The 20,094-nt window shown below is 29.7% G+C and overlaps 3 protein-coding genes across 3 annotated transcripts; all 3 read left to right on the forward strand.

Moving 5' to 3' along the window:
* Positions 1-4,052: 4,052 nt before the first annotated feature.
* On the forward strand, positions 4,053-5,293 carry LOC124823542 (small ribosomal subunit protein uS8). Its single transcript, XM_047295756.2, has 4 exons — positions 4,053-4,170; positions 4,259-4,400; positions 4,493-4,653; positions 4,943-5,293. Exons 2-4 carry the CDS (start codon positions 4,268-4,270, stop codon positions 5,039-5,041), a joined length of 393 nt encoding a protein of 130 aa, XP_047151712.1. The 5' UTR covers positions 4,053-4,170; positions 4,259-4,267; the 3' UTR covers positions 5,042-5,293.
* Positions 5,294-6,496: 1,203 nt separating this feature from the next.
* Positions 6,497-7,581, forward strand: LOC124823540 (Stress responsive alpha-beta barrel domain protein). The gene has a single exon (XM_047295755.2). It carries the CDS (start codon positions 6,690-6,692, stop codon positions 7,455-7,457), a length of 768 nt encoding a protein of 255 aa, XP_047151711.1. The 5' UTR covers positions 6,497-6,689; the 3' UTR covers positions 7,458-7,581.
* A 3,442-nt stretch (positions 7,582-11,023) lies between these two features.
* LOC124823526 (transcription factor MYB1-like) lies at positions 11,024-12,886 on the forward strand. Its single transcript, XM_047295736.2, has 3 exons — positions 11,024-11,466; positions 11,548-11,677; positions 12,091-12,886. Exons 1-3 carry the CDS (start codon positions 11,334-11,336, stop codon positions 12,719-12,721), a joined length of 894 nt encoding a protein of 297 aa, XP_047151692.1. The 5' UTR covers positions 11,024-11,333; the 3' UTR covers positions 12,722-12,886.
* Positions 12,887-20,094: the final 7,208 nt, after the last annotated feature.

Below are 20,094 nucleotides of genomic sequence, written 5' to 3' on the forward strand. Positions count from 1 at the left end.
TGATATATAGCCTGACAACATTCGACAACCACCCAACTTGATTATCAATATACAACCATTAGTAGGAATTTCTCATAAGACAAATTTACACTCCCAATCTCTTTCCACGCATTATCTTTCAGTAAAAAAAAAAGTTCCACAAGCTCTTTTCTATGTTCTCAGTTGTGGGATGTTAGAACAACCTCATAATATGTTGAAGTTTGTTGTAAAAGGACTAAAGTGTCCTATAAGTAGTACACAAAAAATCTTTCTGTTTTGTACTGTTCTAGAGATTGAGATAAAAATTAAGAAAAAAGAACTTCTTTTAAAATTTTCCTTATAGTTTTTTTTTCAAGAAAATATGTTATTATTTTTGCTTAATTTACTTTTTTTTTTAATAAAATAGTTATTATTATCTATTATCTATTTTGTTCCTCTTTCATTTATTTTTATTTTAATTATAAAAGAGGTTGTACCCGGTGTTGCTAAAGTAGCTTTAATGCATGGGAATTGTAATAAAATTATTGGGAATGTAAAGATGGGAACTTCAATGAATGTGAGAGAGTGTGGAAGAAATGCATTGAAGTGTGTGGATTGAATTTCAGGAGCAAAGGGCACGTATACTATTTTTTTTTTATTATTGTAGTTGGTAAGGTTATCTAGGTACAGTTCTCACCTTACCTAGGTAAGGATGACATGTAATTTATCATACTACTTTTTATTCTAGTTTTTTAAAGTATTGCAGTGGATGATGAAAGAAATAAGAGAGATAGGTGGATGAAAAATTCAAAAAGTGGTTGGCGAGATTATCTGGGAGGAAGAGAATGATGTGTATGGTGGAGCATTTGTTGCGCTCGGAGACAGAGGGTGAAGAGAATCCGTTGACTAGCCTCCCCGGAACTCCGACTGCTGTTGCGCATCCGAACCACCACCTCCTTCAATTTCACCCACTTCTACCACGCGCGTTTCAAGTCCAAGCACTGTCTTCGTGTCTACGTGACGCACCCCACCCACTTGGCGGTCATCGAGGCCAACGCGCCCTTGGTAGACGACGCCATGGTCCTTGTTTGGTCACTGAGTGACGTTTTCGAAGTTGGAGCGGGTGGTGAAGATGACGTTAAAGAAGAGAACCTGGGAGCTATAAGGCAATGAGTTTTCCGTTTACTTTTAGACTCTTGATTTTATTTATTGTTCATATAGACAGTTACACTTGTATTTTTTCACAACTCCAACCAGAGTATAGACATTCTAAGTGATTTCACTACTTTTTCTTTCCTCGTTACACAAAAATGACCGCTGTTATACACATTCTGCACTACACTCCTTTTATGAAAACACACAACATGAATGAGTGGTTACACCAACCAAAACCATGTCTCCGCTTTTTTAATTGTTCCTATTTATATGAATTTTTATCAGTTTGATTCCCGACTTATTAGAATTACCAATTGAGTTCTTAAAAGTGTTAATTTGAATCAATTGGATCTCTCTCGTTAAATTTAGTTAATGGGTTAAGTTTTGTACAGATGGAAGGTTGATGTGTAATTTTATTGAAACGTGGCATGCTGATGTCAGAGTAATGTGTTTGTAAACCTCTCTGATTGTTTTTTCCAATTTTTCATATAGTCACTAGAGATCATCACGCTCCATCACCTCCTTCGTAGTGCCAGCGATGCTCGTTTCCCACCACCAACGCAAACCCTCACGCCACCGTAAGACAAAGCCATCGCGAGTTTCGTTAGAACCACCGTAAAATCTCAAAACTTGTAGCGCAAAAGCTCCAAAATCACAGCATCACCATGAGCATCATCGCGAAACGAAGCTCCTCGCTTCATCTCCTTTATCGCGAAACACTTCCTCGCAACCAGCAAAACCTTAAACACATAATGCCCCAAATCTCTTCGCACCAGAAACCCTAAATTGCAGACTTCGCTCATCTTCCAAATTGAATCCCAAATTTAATCCCAATACTTTAAATCCCAAATTCTTCTTAGATTTTTAATCCCAAATTGAATCCCAAATTCAGTTTTATTGAACTCTAAATCCCTTTTCAAAAATCCATATTTGTTCTCAACTTGAAAAAGAGCCTAGTCATGTTTTCTCCGTGCCAACCACAACTTCGAGCACGAGTGACTTGTAATCAGTACATTTGCAGTTTTTGGCATTATGATATAAGCGGGAGTTATTGTGAGCAACACTCGTGGTTGTTTGGAGAAGATGAAGGATTCGACACGAAGAGACCATTTAGATTAGAATTGATTTTTTTTTCAAGTTGAGAAAAAATATGTTTTTGGCCTCTCTAAAAACTTTAGTTTGAGTCCAACAATTTTTTTTCCAGAAATTCATATTATTATAATTTACAAGTTGCCAAATTCCATGTTTCAACTCTCACCATGCCACGTGTTCAAAAATTAACACATCATCCTCTTATTTGTGAAAAAGTTAACTAAATTACCACATGTTTAAGGACTCTATTAGATATTCTAATAAGTCATGATGAAACTAGAAAAAACGGACGTAGGGACAAGGGTTTAAACTAATAAAAGACCCATGTGCTAAACTCTATCATCATTGCTTGTTATTTGTTCTGGTGGTTCGGAGAAGCCATTCTCCATAAGCTTGCACCTCTATTCCATGATTCAAGACACGTGGCCTCCATCATCTAATGTTTATTCTAAAAAAAATTGATTCATTTCTAACATTGTAGTTCAATTTTTCTTTCATAATTTAATTTTTAATGACTTTGAAAAAATATTGGATAATACTCAATCACTACTTTTTCTCAGGTATAAATTTTTGAATTTTGTGAAACTAAATATACGTGTTTTGATTGTCTATGAAATACTAGATTTTTTACATAATGCAAATATTCACTATAATCACAAAATCATTACGGGAGTATTATGCTTTAAAGAATTCCTCACAAATATATTGTCTAAGTTATACAACTAATTGTTTATGTATAATGTATAATGTTTCAATGGAAATAGCAACAATATACTGTTTATTTGAGACCATGATATTGCTCATGTTCCAAGATGAAATACATATTCTAACCTATTTTTTTGTTTTAACATCTGTTGTCTAATTACTATTTATATATTTAATACTTTTCATATCATTAGTTTTAGCATAATTTTTTTCTCTTAATTAAAAAAAATTCTCTTTAATTCTTGTAAATGATATGCACGTAGCTCTTCCATCTCTCCTCAACAATCTTATTCAAAAAAACAATATTAGATCTAACAGCAGTCAAGTATCTAAAATGTTATTTATTATCTTAATATTTTAAACTATATTTTTATTTTAAATTTTGAACTACTTTATTAAAATAATCAAAATAACATTAAAAAGTTACAGTTTAAATTTTTTTCTTAAATTTACCTTTTTATCTATAATTTTTGTTAAAATATGTCAAATATTCTATTAGTAAATATTAGGTAATCAAATATTGTGTTGGCTTTAGTCATTATTATATTTTGTGCAAATTTGTACAGTTGTTATTCTTTTACTAAATGAATAATTATATAACTTTTAATTAAAAACATGATATTTTAAGTTTTCAAAATTAAATAGTTTTTATCTATATTTAATACCTATTCAATGGTTAAAATTTAACCATTGATTAAATTGTGTTATATTCTATTTTATATATATATATATATATATATATATATATATATATATATATATATATATTTATTTATTTATTTATTTATTGTGTTTGTTTAATAATTATATATAACATATTGAAAGTGAAAGAAAATAAATATTTAACCTTAAAAGTTAAAGAACAAAATTTGCAAATCAAATTTTATAGGAATCAAAATTACATGTTAAGTCTAAATATTTTTCAATGATTAAAAATAAATAAATTTTTGTTTAAAATAAAATGACATCTATATGATTTAAAACATATTTAAGAGAAAAATAAATTTGAAAATTTTAATCAATATTTAATTACATAATATTTTTTATAAACTATATATAAATATAGATTATAGTTTAAGTAATTAAATAGACACAAAAACCATCATTTAATTATTCAGGCCCAATTGCAATTAAAGAAGGCCCATGAGGCTTTGATCTTCTAAACCCTAGTGTTCTTATTTGTATGTTCTCGTTCTGTTGTTTCTCACTCTGAAGAAAAAAGCACTGACGGAGGTTCCCCAGGCTTCTCTATTTTTCTTGGTAAGATTCAACTCATTCTTTTGCCTCTTGAAAGTATGTTGGATTGCGTGGTTTTATTTATTAATTGTGATTGAAATTTGTCTGGCAGTGAGCGAATATGGTGAGGGTTAGTGTGTTGAACGATGCTCTCAAGAGCATGTACAATGCTGAGAAAAGGGGGAAGCGCCAAGTCATGATTAGGCCATCCTCCAAGGTCATTATCAAATTTCTTTTGGTGATGCAGAAGCACGGTATTTCTCAGTAATCAAACTTTTATTTTTTGTTGCATCATTTAGTCTATGTCCTGAGTTGTTGTTGTGTTTGGTGATGATTTATCGTGCAGGTTACATTGGAGAGTTTGAGTACGTTGATGACCACAGGGCTGGGAAAATCGTGGTGGAATTGAATGGTAGACTGAACAAATGTGGGGTTATTAGCCCCCGTTTTGATGTGGGTGTCAAAGATATAGAACCTTGGACTGCTAGGCTTCTCCCCTCAAGACAGGTCAGTTAAAGTGTTTTCTTTTTCTTCACACCCTTTTTGTGTGTTGTGTTCAAATTCATGTTTTTATGAACATTATGTCATGGAGTAAGACATTTCTTCCTTGTGGAGATAAAATTACATGTATGATGTGAAATTTTTGTTGAATGGTTTTGTTAGATTGGTTAAGGTTTAGTTGTTTATTTGTTAAGTTTAAGGTTAAACTATTTCCATCGAGTTTCCCTATCATCAGATTAACCATTTATCTTTATGATTGGGCTCCTCTACTTATTAGATTTTACTAATTATGCAGTTTGGTTACATTGTATTGACTACCTCTGCTGGCATCATGGATCACGAAGAGGCTAGGAGAAAGAATGTTGGTGGTAAGGTCCTAGGTTTCTTCTACTAGGTTATTTTCAATTGAGGATGGCAGTGGTTTCAATTTTGAGATTCACGAGTTGTAATGGAGGATATGGTAATTCCTTAGTGAAATCAAGCATAGCAGGAGCTCTTTTGTTATGTTCTTTATTTTGGTTTGCAAAGCCAACGTGGTAACTATTATTTTTCTGTTTTCTTATCCTTATTTATTTTATAGCATAATGTACTTATTTTTACTGGTAAGAACTTTGATTAGACAGTGGGAACACGCCGATGTTGAGAAGGTGTGAGAGCTAGAGTTTTTATATTTGCTCAGGTTCTGCGTTTCTATCATGCTACAAACTCCGGTTTCGAAGGTAATTAAAAACAGTAAACTAGCTTTAATTCGAAACATGAAGCATTTAGCTATTAATCAGACACTCCAGGTAAAGGCCATTTACAGTAGTAAACTATCAATTAGTCTGTTAAATTTATTTATGCATTATTATAATTGCTCTCTTGCAAAGTCGCGGAAGTAATTCTTGGCTAGAAGAATGGAGTCTATTGCAGTGTTAAATTGATTTTCGACTGACATTTTTTATTTTCATCCTATTTTAGTTTGGTTTACCTGGGGGGCTCAGCTTTCTTTACCAAATATTTTGGATACTCGTTTATTGTCTTGTGTTTTTTGTATTGTGTCTTTCACATAACGGAAAATCATATTTTGTAAAGTTATATGATATGATTTTTTAATTAACGGTGATTGTCTTTTATTTTATGTTTTCTAATTTCTAATACGTGAAATATATATATATATATATATATATATATATATATATATATATATATATATATATATATATATATATATATATATATATATATATATATATATATATATATATATATATATATTTGTGTGGTAACGATGCATAATATTTAGGGTTAAATTTGCGAATGAATATTTAAATTATTTAAAGATTTTGATTCAATTCTTTTATACTTGAAAGAATCCTATCAACCTCCAGCAAGAGACTTGATTAAAATACTTCATACCTTCATGAACAAAGTTACAAACTTTTCAAACAATTTAGCTAAAATTGAATGACAACTCTTAATATGGACTTTGGAACTTCATTCGAGTCCTTATTTCGTCATCTAACTTCTGAAAGTCTGTGGAAGGAATTCAAAACTAATTACCAATAATGTTGAGAATCTCCTAAAAGATTCGTTTATAATTACTGGATTAAATCGTAGTATTAGTAATTTATTGGAAAGGAATTTAATATTATGACAGCATTTGAAAATAATGAATTTTTCGATAATATGATAAATAAAATTTTAAAACAGAGAATTTTTCGATAATATAAAAACATTTTAGAAAAAGTTATTTCATTGCTGACACCAAACAGAGAGTTTGCTCGTAAATGCACCGGTAAATGAAATCTGTAAAGGAGTTGCTGCATAAAATGGTTTTTTGTTTATGAAAAAGTGGAGATCTTGGAGTCGTTTGGGGGGTGCTAAAGCAATGCCGGAGCTGACTTGGGGCATTGGCCCACCATGCACATTAATCGGGCCTTAGAAGGAGCAATTTAATTTTTCTTAAAAAAAAGAAAATGCTGAGCCCTAACGTCGGCGTCAGCGACAGCGATATCGATCCAAGGTAAGGCACTGACAAAGGAAGACCATACGTGCTTACGATGCTGTGTTTTAGAACGCCGTTGTTACATCCTTTTTCTCTGACGTTCTCTGCCTCTAGACAGCTCCGTAAGGTTCAAGCACGCCCCTTCAGATCTTCCATCAAGATGACGTCAGCAAAAACGGTGGAACACATTGTCCTTTTCAAGGTGAAGGAGGAGACGGAGGCGTCAAAGGTTAGTGAATTGGTGAACGGACTCGGTTCTCTCGTGTCGCTGGACACCGTCCTCCACCTCAGCGTGGGCCCGCTCCTCCGTAACCGATCCTCTTCTTTAACCTTCACTCACATGCTCCATACCCGCTACAAGTCCAAGGAGGATCTCCAAGCCTACTCCGCTCACCCCAGCCACGTCACCGTCGTCAAGGAAAACGTGCTCCCCATCATCGACGACATCATGGCTGTCGATTGGGTCGCCGATGGCCTCAGCAACCTCGTTCCGCCGCCGGGCTCGGCGCTTCGTGTCAGCTTCTTGAAATTGAAGGAGGGGGCGGCTGGAGACGAGGTTTTGGGTGTGGTTAGAGGAATTCCTGAGAATTTCAAGCAGATTAGTGAGTTCAGTTTTGGGGAGAATTTTTCGCCGGGGAGAGCCAAGGGTTTCTCGATTGCTTCGCTCGCGGTTTTCGCGGGACCGACCGAGTTGGAGGCCGTGGATTCGAATCAGGAGTTGGTGAATTACCAGAAGGACAAGGTTAGGGATCAGATCGACAGTGTGGTCGTTGTTGATTACGTGGTTCCGCCACCTCCTCCTGCCCAGAGTGCGAGCCTTTGATGAGAGGTTATTGCTTTGCTCTGCAATGTAACTGTCAGTTATGTTTATTTGCCTGAATAATGAGTGTTGATGATTCACTGAATTGGTCACATTGTTTTTGAGTTTAGACTGTAATTTTTACCTACTTGTTCTTTTGTTGCTTTTTGCTGACCGATAGATTGAACCTAACTCCAATTTCGCTTGTAAATGTGGTTATGTGATTCTTACATAAAAAGAAAGCAGACTGTTCGAGGTGTCTTAGACACTGAATGAAATAGTACCAAGCTTAAGTATAATGTGTAAAATAACTGTTAATTTTAGTCTATTGCTTGAATTGTTGGTTAATATCTAGTGGAAAAATATCATAATGATATCATGTCTACTGTTTAGACTATTGTCCCAAACAATTTTCTTGCAAATAATGGCTTATGAATGAGAACAAGAGCAAACGTCATACACAGTAATAGTGAATACCCCTTTTCCTTTTCACACGTCTCATTTTCTCCTCTTCATTCTCACCCAAAATGCCTATCCTTCAGGCATTCACTCGGAGCAAGAGTAATGATACTTTGACATATATTACATTCATTTTACACATAAAACATTTCCCTTGGACGTTTGAAATTAGCTCTTAAGCGCTGTCATGTCCACAGCATAGTCTGGGGGGGGCTTTGTTTTTTTTTCCCTCTTCGTTGCCTACTATGTCTCCTTTGGGAGCCTTTATGATGATTTGTATCATACTTGAGTTTAGCTTGACCCTTGTCAACCTCTGTTCTCTATTTGAAAGATTTAGTGCATATTTGGGAAGCAAAAATTGCTTGCCATTCTCTAACCTCAAGGGTTATCAAATGTGAACCTGGTAGTATATACTCACCCATCCCCCCATTACATATACATGTCTAATCTTTAAAGAAAGTGGATAACGGTAAAGTTGTTGTTTCTTATGATATTCGCATTAAGGTTTACAAATGTGTAGAACAAGGTATTATTTTTGCTTACCAATTCATTTAGTTCGATCTTGAGATACTAGAAACTGTTAAATGAATGGAGGAGGGTTCCTCCTACAATAAGAACATAATAGATTCAAAACAGTATAAAATTACGTGAAGATAATTGGACAGAAATTAAGAAACAAGATAGCAAAGGTGGGGGAATCAGTTAGTATTTGAGAGGAAGGTATGGATCATAAGTTTTAATTTTGTTCTGCAGAGGTTGATGGGCAGGTATTAAAGTAAAGAAATATAGATGCATATGAAAAACAACTGTTTGTATAATAATAACACGTATAATATAATGCTGAGAGAAGTGCTATGAAAAACTTTGGAAAGGAAAAATATTCACTTCCAAGTTATTTACATGGCTTATTTTTGGGCAGTTCATGTTAAGACTAGGCATCCAAAATACTTCACTAAGTAGGAGTCTCATTTTAAAGAAGTTTAAAAAATACACATGTTAATTCCACTTAATTATTGACTTAATTAAATGATAGACAAATCATCACTAAAAAAAGCAGTAAACAACGGGGTCAAAACATAAATAAAATTACTGAGGACGAAAATAAAATGTAAGAAATTATTAGAACAAAATAAAAACCCCACTTATATAACTTAATTATCTTTTTATTAATGAAAATAAGTTGTAGAGACGAAATTAAATTTGATCAAAGACCAAACCAAAAATAGATTTAAACGTGAATAGTATGTCAACTTTTCCGCTTTCTATTCTTCATCCAAATCAAACATTAGAATTGTTTCACCCAAATCAAGAAAACAACTAATTTTCTAATTTCCAATGCAATTTTATTGAAGATTTATGACGTGTAACATTGAAAAAATTTATTTACCTCAATTTTGTTGTGATTAAATGTAAAAAGATAAAGATTTATTTATATAAGATTCTTGGACCTGAGACATTTTACGCCTTATTACAAAAAATCAAATATAAAAAAAAGAATCTTGTGTTTGTTTTAGATGGTTCAGGTTTGAATTATTTTTTATTTGTATTGTTATACACGTACTAAAACAAATTAACGTCTATGCTAGTATAAATCGTATAGTTGACATATATATATATTTTATTTTATTTTATTTATTACAACTTCGAATAGTACGATTTGAAGATAATACTTCTTTAAATGTACAAACAACATTTAATGTCACTTATTATATTCGTACAAGTGAGATGGATTTAATACATTTAACTAAACGTTAATTGAATCCAACCAAAATTATTAAATAAGGTTAATGTTAACAATGGTAATATAATTATTATCTAATTTACTTTATTATTTTTATAACTAAATTTATATTTATGATATATTAAATCATTTAATTCTTCACATATTATATATATTTAAAAAAAAAGTAACAAAAAGTTATTTTGGTATTAAAATTCTGGTCAAAAGATTCAAAATCTGTGAACAGTTACCTCAATTCAATCCAATCCGATTAAAGATAAACGAAGATCGACTGATCTTATAAAAAAAAATGATAATTTTAACTCATTCGAATTCATTTTTTTTATTGAATTTGTTTAAATCCAAAACAAATAGTAAATAACACATTTATATTTTCCTCTCATTCTAAAACAGTTTACACCATAAGTTGGTTAAGTTTTAGGATGATTATTAGCAATAAATTTGATTTATTAAGAATATAAAAAATATTGGTCTGAGAAATTCCTGGAGCTGACTGCTGCAACAAACATTCCAAGACGAAGAGGTTCGTGAGAAAGTCAGTTTGAGAGACCTAATTTAGGTAACAAAAATATCTAACAACACATTACTTTGAATAATTTTTGCTTTTCTCTTAATGATAGAGAGATTAAGTAGTTGGATAGATGTTCCATTTTTGTGAGTCGAAAGAATCTCGGCTACAAACTTAATCAAAAGCAGAGAAAACTGCAGATTTCTCCAGAAAATTAATCAGAGTAATGCAAGGAACATAGATTGTATGATACATCATAAATGAGGGAATTAAATCAACCTCACGTGCACGTTAGTCAAAACAACGCCTGCTTCTTTAAACTGAAGGTCTACAAACAGTATATATCTGAACTCCAATATATCTTGTTTGTGAAGTATTACATTCACTATTTCCATTATTATACTGCTTAATATTTCATCATTAATTCTGGGATATTTTTTTATACGTATTTGAACTATTAGACTTATTCGCATGACAAAAGTCCTATTTTTTTTTTACCTAAAATAGGATTTCTCACCTGAGAAAAACCGTATTAGAGTTGAAGCCAATTAATACCAGTAGTTATATATGCTTCAAAAAAAGATCAATAATTAAGGAACAATAAACTCTTTATAAATAAAGCAATTTCTAATACTCTCAGAATAACAAAGGAAAATGTATTTGAATTGACCATTAGAAAATAGAGATGAATAAAAAAAACAAAAATAATGTGCTTACACATAAAAACTATGAACCTTTTATATAACTTATATCAGTTATTTTTTGAAGTTTTAATATTTTAATTTGGCCTTCATAAAATTAAAATATTGTTTATAGTATTTTAAGAGTAAACCTTTCATAAAATACATGTTATTAATCATAATTTAATGAATTAAATCATTTTAGAAACGCATATTATAATTTTGTGATGAGTTTCTGAAAAGAGTAGCAGAGAGGCGCAATGAATGATTTGAAGGAATGATTTGGTCGAAAAATCTAAGATTGGTCCGTTGTGTGAAGAGAAATGAGATGAAATGAAGATATGCAACGTGAATGACGTGTAATGAATCTTCTGTGAGTTGCAAGAGTCGGATCATATATAAGTTGGACCACACTAAAAGAATTGCTGTATAAGTATCCATATATACTGTCAAACAGTTTCAAAGTTAGCTAGCTAGCAGAGAACCACAGAGAAAAAGAGAGAGAAAGAAAAATGGGGAGAAGCCCTTGTTGTTCAAAGGAGGGTTTGAATAGAGGTGCTTGGACAGCTCATGAAGACAAAATCCTCCGAGAATACATTACAGTCCATGGTGAAGGAAGATGGAGAAACCTTCCCAAAACAGCAGGTTCCTTTCTTTTACCTTATACTTACAACAACACAATTCCTTCTTCTCTTTCTAAAACACCAAATACTTACATGCAACCAGGTTTGAAAAGGTGTGGCAAAAGTTGCAGACTTCGATGGCTCAATTATCTCAGACCTGATATTAAGCGAGGCAATATAACCTCTGATGAAGAAGAACTCATTATCAGACTCCACAACCTCCTCGGAAACAGGTCTCCATTTTCCTATCTTCATTTATTACTTTAATTTCTTCCCTCTTACCATAGTAACGTTAGCTCCATCTCTTACCTACATTAATAAATTTAAATTACTCCAAATTATATTCATTTTTTTTTGTACTAATTTTCGATGTGTTTTACTAAGACAATAGAGTTGTAAAGAAAATATAGAGAAATTTATAGGAAAATGGTTGGAGAAGTACAACATTACCGGTCTTCGATGACACTAAAAATGTTGATGATGAGAGATAAAGTAATAGTTAATGATGAGATAAAAAGTTAAATGTGTAGAAGGTGATGACCACTGAAACGGTTCGTTTTACCGTGTTACATATGAGAGGGATTGAAGAGGAATGTGTTGGACATAAATAGTAAGATGTTAATTGAATGTGTTACTTTGTGTGTAGATGGTCTTTAATAGCAGGGAGGCTTCCAGGACGAACAGACAATGAAATAAAGAATTATTGGAACACCAATTTAGGTAAAAAGGTTAAAGACGGTCACAAAACCTCATCAACCTTTTGTCGCAGACCAAGCAATGAAAACAGCACACGGAATCCAATGCCCCACTTGGCCAATCCTAAACCAGATTCCCACCTGGTCCGTACAAAAGCCACCAAGTGCACTAAGGTGTTTTTCCCTCACCCATCAATGCTGCAACTTCCCAACAAGTCCGAGGAAGAAGAAAAGGTTGTTGCGGATGCTGTGATGAGTGTCCAGATGGAACTCACTACCAACAACAATGGCTTCTTGTCGTTTCCCGATGAAGAAAAACAGCTCTCGGCAGACATGCTCACAGATTTCAACGTGGGGGATATCTGCTTCTCTGATCTTCTCGACTCCGATTTCAACAATATCTGCAACGACCAGCACTTATTCTCTCCTTGTTCGGACCAACCTTTTCATCTAGTCTGCTCCCAAGAACTTCTCAACAACTGCACGCAAACCAATTTTGCAGACCAAAACAGTGCTTCAAACAACCTTCATTCTTTCATTTCGTTCCTCGACACCACCGAGGAAACACTGGGAAAATCATAATAATGGCTTCTAAGTTGTCCATTTCTTCTCTCGTACATGCATTCCCCCAATAAAATTCGTCCCTTCAGCTTCCATGTATTAAACTCCTACTATCATTCTATTCTAAGTCATGACTTTCTTGTATGTTTCATGGTGTATAATACTATAACATTAAAATTTTCAAATTCCCAAACAATTTCTTTGATATTAAAAAATTAATTTAATATACAATATCAATTAAGTAGAGAAACCTTATAAAGGAGTGTTCACTGTATCAAAGTCAATACTCATGATACATAACGACGCATGCTTCATTACACGATACTTTTAAGGGAATTAAGTTAAACTCTATTACAAGTATCAACAGCAATGGTGACATCCATCTCCTTTTTTTTAGTCAGAATTCGTTTTATTTAGATGAGAATGATGGTTGAATTTTCCATTCAATGTTTCGATTCAAGATCCATTTTAAATGAATGGTAGTGGAGTTTATTAATTTTATATTTTGCATTCATTTAAATGCTTCATTTATAGGAATGATTGTTAAATTTGTATTTCAGCATTAAAATTCATTTCGTTTATATAAATGATAATCAAATTCGTTATTTATTTTTCTGTTTTAATTGAAAATCTAATATATTTACCTGAATAAATTTTAATCCATCTCTCTTTTCAGGGATTCAAAATCATCTACCTGCAATGCATGGTCCCACATTAACTCCTATTTTATTTTGAAACATAATAAAAATAGTATTTTTATTTTTAATTATTAATCATTGTAAAAGTATAAGAAAAGTAAAACACTAATTTAAAGTAACTTAGACTTTGAACGACTAAATTCATGAACCTAGTCCATTACATAACCACTCACTCCCTTACATATTCTTGGTGATGTAGGATTTTTCAATATACATTAATATTCGTTTAAATGCTTTATTTATATGTATGATTGTTAAATTTGTTTTTATGATTAATATTAATTTCATGTATATGAATAATAATCAAATTCGTTATTGTTTTTTTTATGTTTTAGATTGAAAATCCAATATATTTACCTGCATAATTTCTTATCCATCTCTCTTTTGTGGAATTCAAAGATCCTGTAATGAATGTTCCCATATTAACTCCTATTTTATTTTGAAACCATAATAAACTTCGTGTTTCCTTTTTTTATTAATCATGTAGTTTTTTCATATTATTAAATAAAATTTAAGTAAGGAGTAACAACAGTCAACACTCGACGTCTTTCTGATAATTAACAAATTTTAAGAAAAAGTTTAATTAAGTTTGTAAATTTGGTCATTTTCAATTAAGTTATTACTAAATTTTTATAGTCTATTAAGTATTTAAAAATTATATTTTTTAATTGAGTTTTTACTTTTAATATTTTATTAATTAAATTATTTGACTAAAATAATGTAACTAATATAGTGTTCCTTCACTTTGAATTGTCACCATATTGTAATTTTATTATCAAAAGTATAGTCATATTTATTATCATCAAAACATAAGTTGTTAAAAGTTGTTAAGATTGTTCAATCTATATTGTTCAATGTTAAAATATCTACGATGAAATGTAGATTCATATAACTTTCTAATTATCCTTAACTATCATATTTTATACAAGAAACTTTCATCATAAGAAAATGGTGAGTTGAAAATGGTTGTCTTTGTACATGGGTTTGAGGTATTTCTTATAAAATTTATTGAAAAGCTATACTTTATTTATTTGTTATGTAGGATATGAGCTTGTTTGATTTCTATTTATAGGATGGGTCGAAAGTGTTTAGGTTTAAATACCTATTTTTGGGAGTTAGTTCCAAATATTATTGAGTTAACTAGGTATGTTTTGTGTAACTCATTTAAACTCGTTTTGGTTCTAACTTGTTTAGAAATTTCCTATGCTTTTAGAAAAATCCTTATAGCACCTTCTGCTAAAATTTTAATTAACAAAAAGATAATTGGCAGCGGGACAATCTTTGAATCAAATAAATTTGCTTTATATATCGGCAAGTAATTGGAAAATGTTTGTCTTAACACCAAAATAAATATGCAATATAAAACCTTGTTTTTTTATTTTCTATTTTGTTTCATACCAACATTTTATCATTTATTTTCTCTTCACAGGATGCGGGTAAAATGGAGACATAAGGATAACAATAAAATTAAGAAAAAATTCAATTCAAAAGCAACATAAAACCCTCTATATGTTCGTAGAGGGTTTTATTTCAATCAAAGGAGTTTTTGGCTAAACTCCATTTATTGATACGTCTTCAAGCAAACACATACAAGAAAATATTGATAAATGTATTAGTAATAAATTTAAAAGTGTCTCTTATGTTAATATATTTCATTTGAACTCATTTTTCAATATATTTAATATATTTTATGAAATAATGTGTGTCTACGAATAACAATAAGACTAAACCTGTTGAGACTAAGTCTAAAGTATCATCGCACTTTTATAAACCTTACTAAATAAGAAAATCTTAGACATGCTGTTAGATTTGATCCATTGAACCATCTAAATAGTTTATTAAATAGGTTGGACTGTTATGAAAAATTAATTTATTTAAATTAAAGCATTTTAATTTTGTCTTGACTTGATTAGCTCATGATCTTAGTAAACTTAGATTAGTTTATCTTGAAACTTATATTATTTCATTTTAAAAGTAATTATTAATATTATTTTGTAAAAGTGATATTATTTTATTAAAACACAACATATATATATATATATATATATATATATATATATATATATATATATATATATATATATATATCAGAATTTATATGTCATATCTATACAAACTAAAGTTTTTAATAAATTTTATTTATGGCTTAAATCTTTTTAAAGCAATACATATTTGTTATTTTAAAAAATTTAAAGTTTCTTTAATGTTTTCCTTTAAATGGAAGGAAAATGATATTATATGTGGATGAAAAAGAGTAGAAATATGTGAGCAAATAGAATATAAGCATCTAACAAGAGTTGAATAATAGACAAGAGTTGGATGGGACAGTGGAATTGGAATTTTGTTTGAATTGAGGAAATAATGGTAAGTGGTAGAATTTTCACATGGATGTGTTAACAACCTTTCCCTTCGCCCAAAACTTCAGGAAATGGTACAATACAAACATTTCTTTTTGCCTATATCTATGCCGGCATATCTCTCTCAATCTTACCCACATAAACATACTTTTTACCCAATTCTCTGTCCACTTTGATATATACTTTAGGTTTAAATATATTTTTAGTCCCTAAACTATCAAGTGAATTTGTTTTTAGTTCCTTTTTTAAACTAAGGTACATTTTTGTCATTCTCCTTAAGCAAACCTTAATTTTTCGTCCTCCAAAACCAACGAGATTAAAAAGAAGCTGAGGTGACTAACGTTTAGTCACGTGTGATGACATCTTTCCTTCCTAACTTTTGTCACATTGATAAGGATTCAAACAATTAAGGGAATGGGGTGAGAGGATCGAACAATTTCTTGAGTGTTGAACCGTTCGCCCCCCTCACCCGCTTTCCTTAACCGTTCGACCTCCTTTACCCCCTTCCCTTAACCGTTCGGCCTCCTTTACCCCCTTCCCTTAATCGTTCTACCCCCTTCACCCATATTTTTTTAACCGTTCGGTCCCTTCATTCCCATTCCCTTAATCGTTCAGCCCCTTATCAATATGGCAAAAGTTAGGAAGGAAAGATGTCATCACACGTGGCCAAATGTTAGCCACCTCATCTTCTTTTTAACGTCGTTGATTTTGGAGGACGAAAAATTAAGGTTTCCTTAAGGAGAAGGACCAAAATGTACCTTAGTTTGAAAGATAAACTAAAAAAAAATTCTTTTGATAGTTTAAGGACTAAAAACATATTTAACCCTATACTTTGTAACTAAACCTAATTTTATTATATATATTTTTTTCGATGTTTTCTATTTTAGCAAAAAAATAATAATAATATCTGGTAATTTTATTATTATATATATTGTAAGTTTTGTTAGAAATTTATAAATAAAACTACTTTATAATGTATATATGAATGTAAATTTTATTGTATTAATTGATTTAAATTTAAAATTTCTTTTTTATCATTATTTCAAACGTAAATTTTACCTTAATTTCTTTTAAGAAATATTTCAAAAGAAATTAAAAAAATCAATAATTATTAAAAATATGGGTTAAGGTTATTGTAAAAGAAAGATATAAAAAAGTATTTTGCATAAAAAGACATTCTTAGATGTGACATTATTGTGCAACATTAAAAGAAGATGTGACGAGGGCTCTATAGATAGAAAGTGATTGTTAGTAGCAGAAACTAGGCCATTGACCACAGTTGCAATCATGCATCTTCATTTCCAACTTCACTTCATCACAATACTTATCATCTTCACCTATATACCTAATGCGCAACCCTACAAATATATCAACCTATCATCCACCCACTAGATACTTATACTCTCTTATGTAAAATACTTTTATGTGCTTTAAAAAAAGCATGTTACAGAGACACAATGATAATGACAATGATACTCAGGTTTAACCTACATAAAAAAAATAATATTAAAACATCATTTTATAAATTTTACTTTTTACATATTATTCAAAAAAAAATTATCATTATTCAATACAAAAGTTAAACTTATTATATTTTGATTAGGATACAAAAGTTTTACATCAAATAAAACAAGAACATGAGTTTAATACATAGAAGATATCTTCGTTGGTGAGATTAACATGAATTTTTTATACAGAAGATATCTCTAATGGTAAAAAATCTTATGAAATAATATCAAAAGCAGAGCTTTAAGTTTTGACCCAGAATCTATGTGTGTATTAAATCTTCATACGAATTGCACGCTTTAAGCATTCAGTCATAAACTTAATGAAAATTTTTGTTATCTTTTAGATTTATGAACTGAGCAAGATTTTTTATTTATATTTTTTTATCAAGAGAGTTTTATAGTTATATCTTTTTACGTATAAAATATTATGAAACATATTTGATATGCAAATTTTTTTAAACACAAATAATATTAATAAAAGAAATATATCCATTTGTTTTTAAAATTTAAAAGACTAAAATTTATGAAAGTTTTTAATATAGATGAATTTCATATCCTCGTCAAAGTTTATAGACTAGAAAGATAATTAATGATTCAATTATTAAGTTAAAAGAGTTGTGTTGCAATTGAGTGCCAACAGCTTTTCAATTTGAGCATTAAAATGAAAAATAATTTAGCTATATTTGTTGAAGTTCATTTTCGCTAATCCCTATTTTGTGTCCTTACCCTGAATGATTGAATCGAAATAATTTTGACGAAATGCATTAAAGGAGAGAAAGAAGTGTAGTTGTTTTCCTGATTTCTCGGTTAAAGGAGTATATATATGGCTTCTACTAAAGTACTGCGTACCATCTTTACTTTTCCCTCTCAAAGATACATTGCGTTTCTGGGAAAAAACATTTTTCTATGTCACGCTACATCAATCTTCAAAAACTCACCAAAATAAGCACTGCCCCACTTTCATCCAATCATACTCTTCTCATCTCTATTCTTTCAATTCACTTTCATATACTTAAATAAAAAACGATTTTCATTTTATAACTACTCTTAATTCTGTCTTGTTGAATTAATTTTATATCTATACCAAAAAATTCAATTTTTTTTCTGCTAAGTTTATATTTTCTTTTCTTTACTCAACACTTTCAAAATATACAGATAAACATTAATTTTGATATTGTTGAAATATGCTATTTTTTTTAATATATTAATATCAGTTTATTTTCCTTTCAAAATATACAGATGAAGAATAATTCTGATGTTTTTAAAGTATATTAATTTTTTAATATACTAACATCAGTTTATTTTAAAAGCTTAACAGAAAATAAAAGAAAAAGCTCAGTAGAAAATTTTAAATGAATTTTTACAAATAAAGGTACCAAAACATGTTATATCACATATGTTAAACTGACCTATTACTAGTCTGATGGAATAAATCAGTAACTTCTTTTTATATTTATATTTCACCAATTATATTAAGTTGGACTAATTTAATATTGTTTTTCTGTTATAAATATATACTTTTCTTTATCAACAAAAATTTAAATTTAAATAGAACACTTATGAGATGTTCTAACTTTTTTACAAAAAGAAAATGATAACTCTCTATAAATTGTTTACAAAAGAAACATTTTATACAAAAAGATGTTAAAAATAATTCTTTTATTATATAAATATTTTTTGAATATTTTGATATATTTAGTATAATTACAGTTAAGCTGAGTTAATGGAAGGATGAAAATAAATTATTGAACACACTTTAAAGATAAATATAAAAATAAAAAATAATTAAAATCACATAAAACTTAGCCAAACATTGTATAAAAAAGACAAGAAAAACATGGAAAAAAATTAAGAAATTTGGTTAAGTCAAATAGAGTGAACAAGCAACACAAATTAGACATTGCATTTTTTTTTTTATAAAAAACGTTTTGATAATTGATAAAAGTTTATAATAAAAGATAATTTAGATAAAATATATCTTTAAATATTTTATTTATTATTTTTAAATAATTACTTTATTTAGCTAAGTAAATATTAAAAGACAATATTTGCTTAATTCTTTTTAGTCTTTTAATATCTTATTAAATATTTTTAGATCTTTATGAATATAATGTATAGTGATTATATTAGATTATTTAAAAGATAATTGGAAGAGACTATATTATAAAAAAAACAAATCTTAGTCCAATTTTTATATAAAGAAACTTGAGAAAACACTATAAGAAGCTTAGAAAGGAGGTCTAATGTTTTTCTCTCATCTTTTATGTTCTTTATCCTCTTTTCTTTTTTTTTCTCTTTCTATTTTTATGTTACTTTACATTAAATAAGTTTGTGTAGTCTCTCTTTGTAATTTTTTAATCAAATTATGAAGTTAAATGAATAAATTTTTATATTTTTTTATTCTTGTTGTGATTTATTTTTATTTATGTCTTTTATTTTTTAATAAGTAAAAATAATTATTTTTACATTTTTAAATTTACATAATATATCAAATCAGTCCAAAGATTTTTAATTTTAATTAAAAATAAATTTTAATTAAATTTCAAAACTTTCATGTAAGTTTTTATTAATAAATAATATACAAAGTTTTTTTTAATTCTTTCTATTTTCTTCAGTTTACTTTTGTTTCAAATTTTTCTAACCACACACGTACACATATTTCTTTATTTTTCTTTTTTTTTCATTTTATTTTATTTTTCCAATCAAACAACTAAAAATAATCTTATTTTCTATTCTCTCTCTTTCTACCTTTTCTTTTCCAATCACACATAGAATATAAAGGAGCGTTTGAATTAAAAAAAAAAATATTTTTACTTTTAATTAAAAGGTAT

The sequence above is a fragment of the Vigna umbellata genome, chromosome 1 (assembly GCF_029865625.1).
Source record: "Vigna umbellata cultivar VRB3 chromosome 1, Vumbellata_1.0, whole genome shotgun sequence".
Classification (NCBI taxonomy): domain Eukaryota; kingdom Viridiplantae; phylum Streptophyta; class Magnoliopsida; order Fabales; family Fabaceae; genus Vigna; species Vigna umbellata.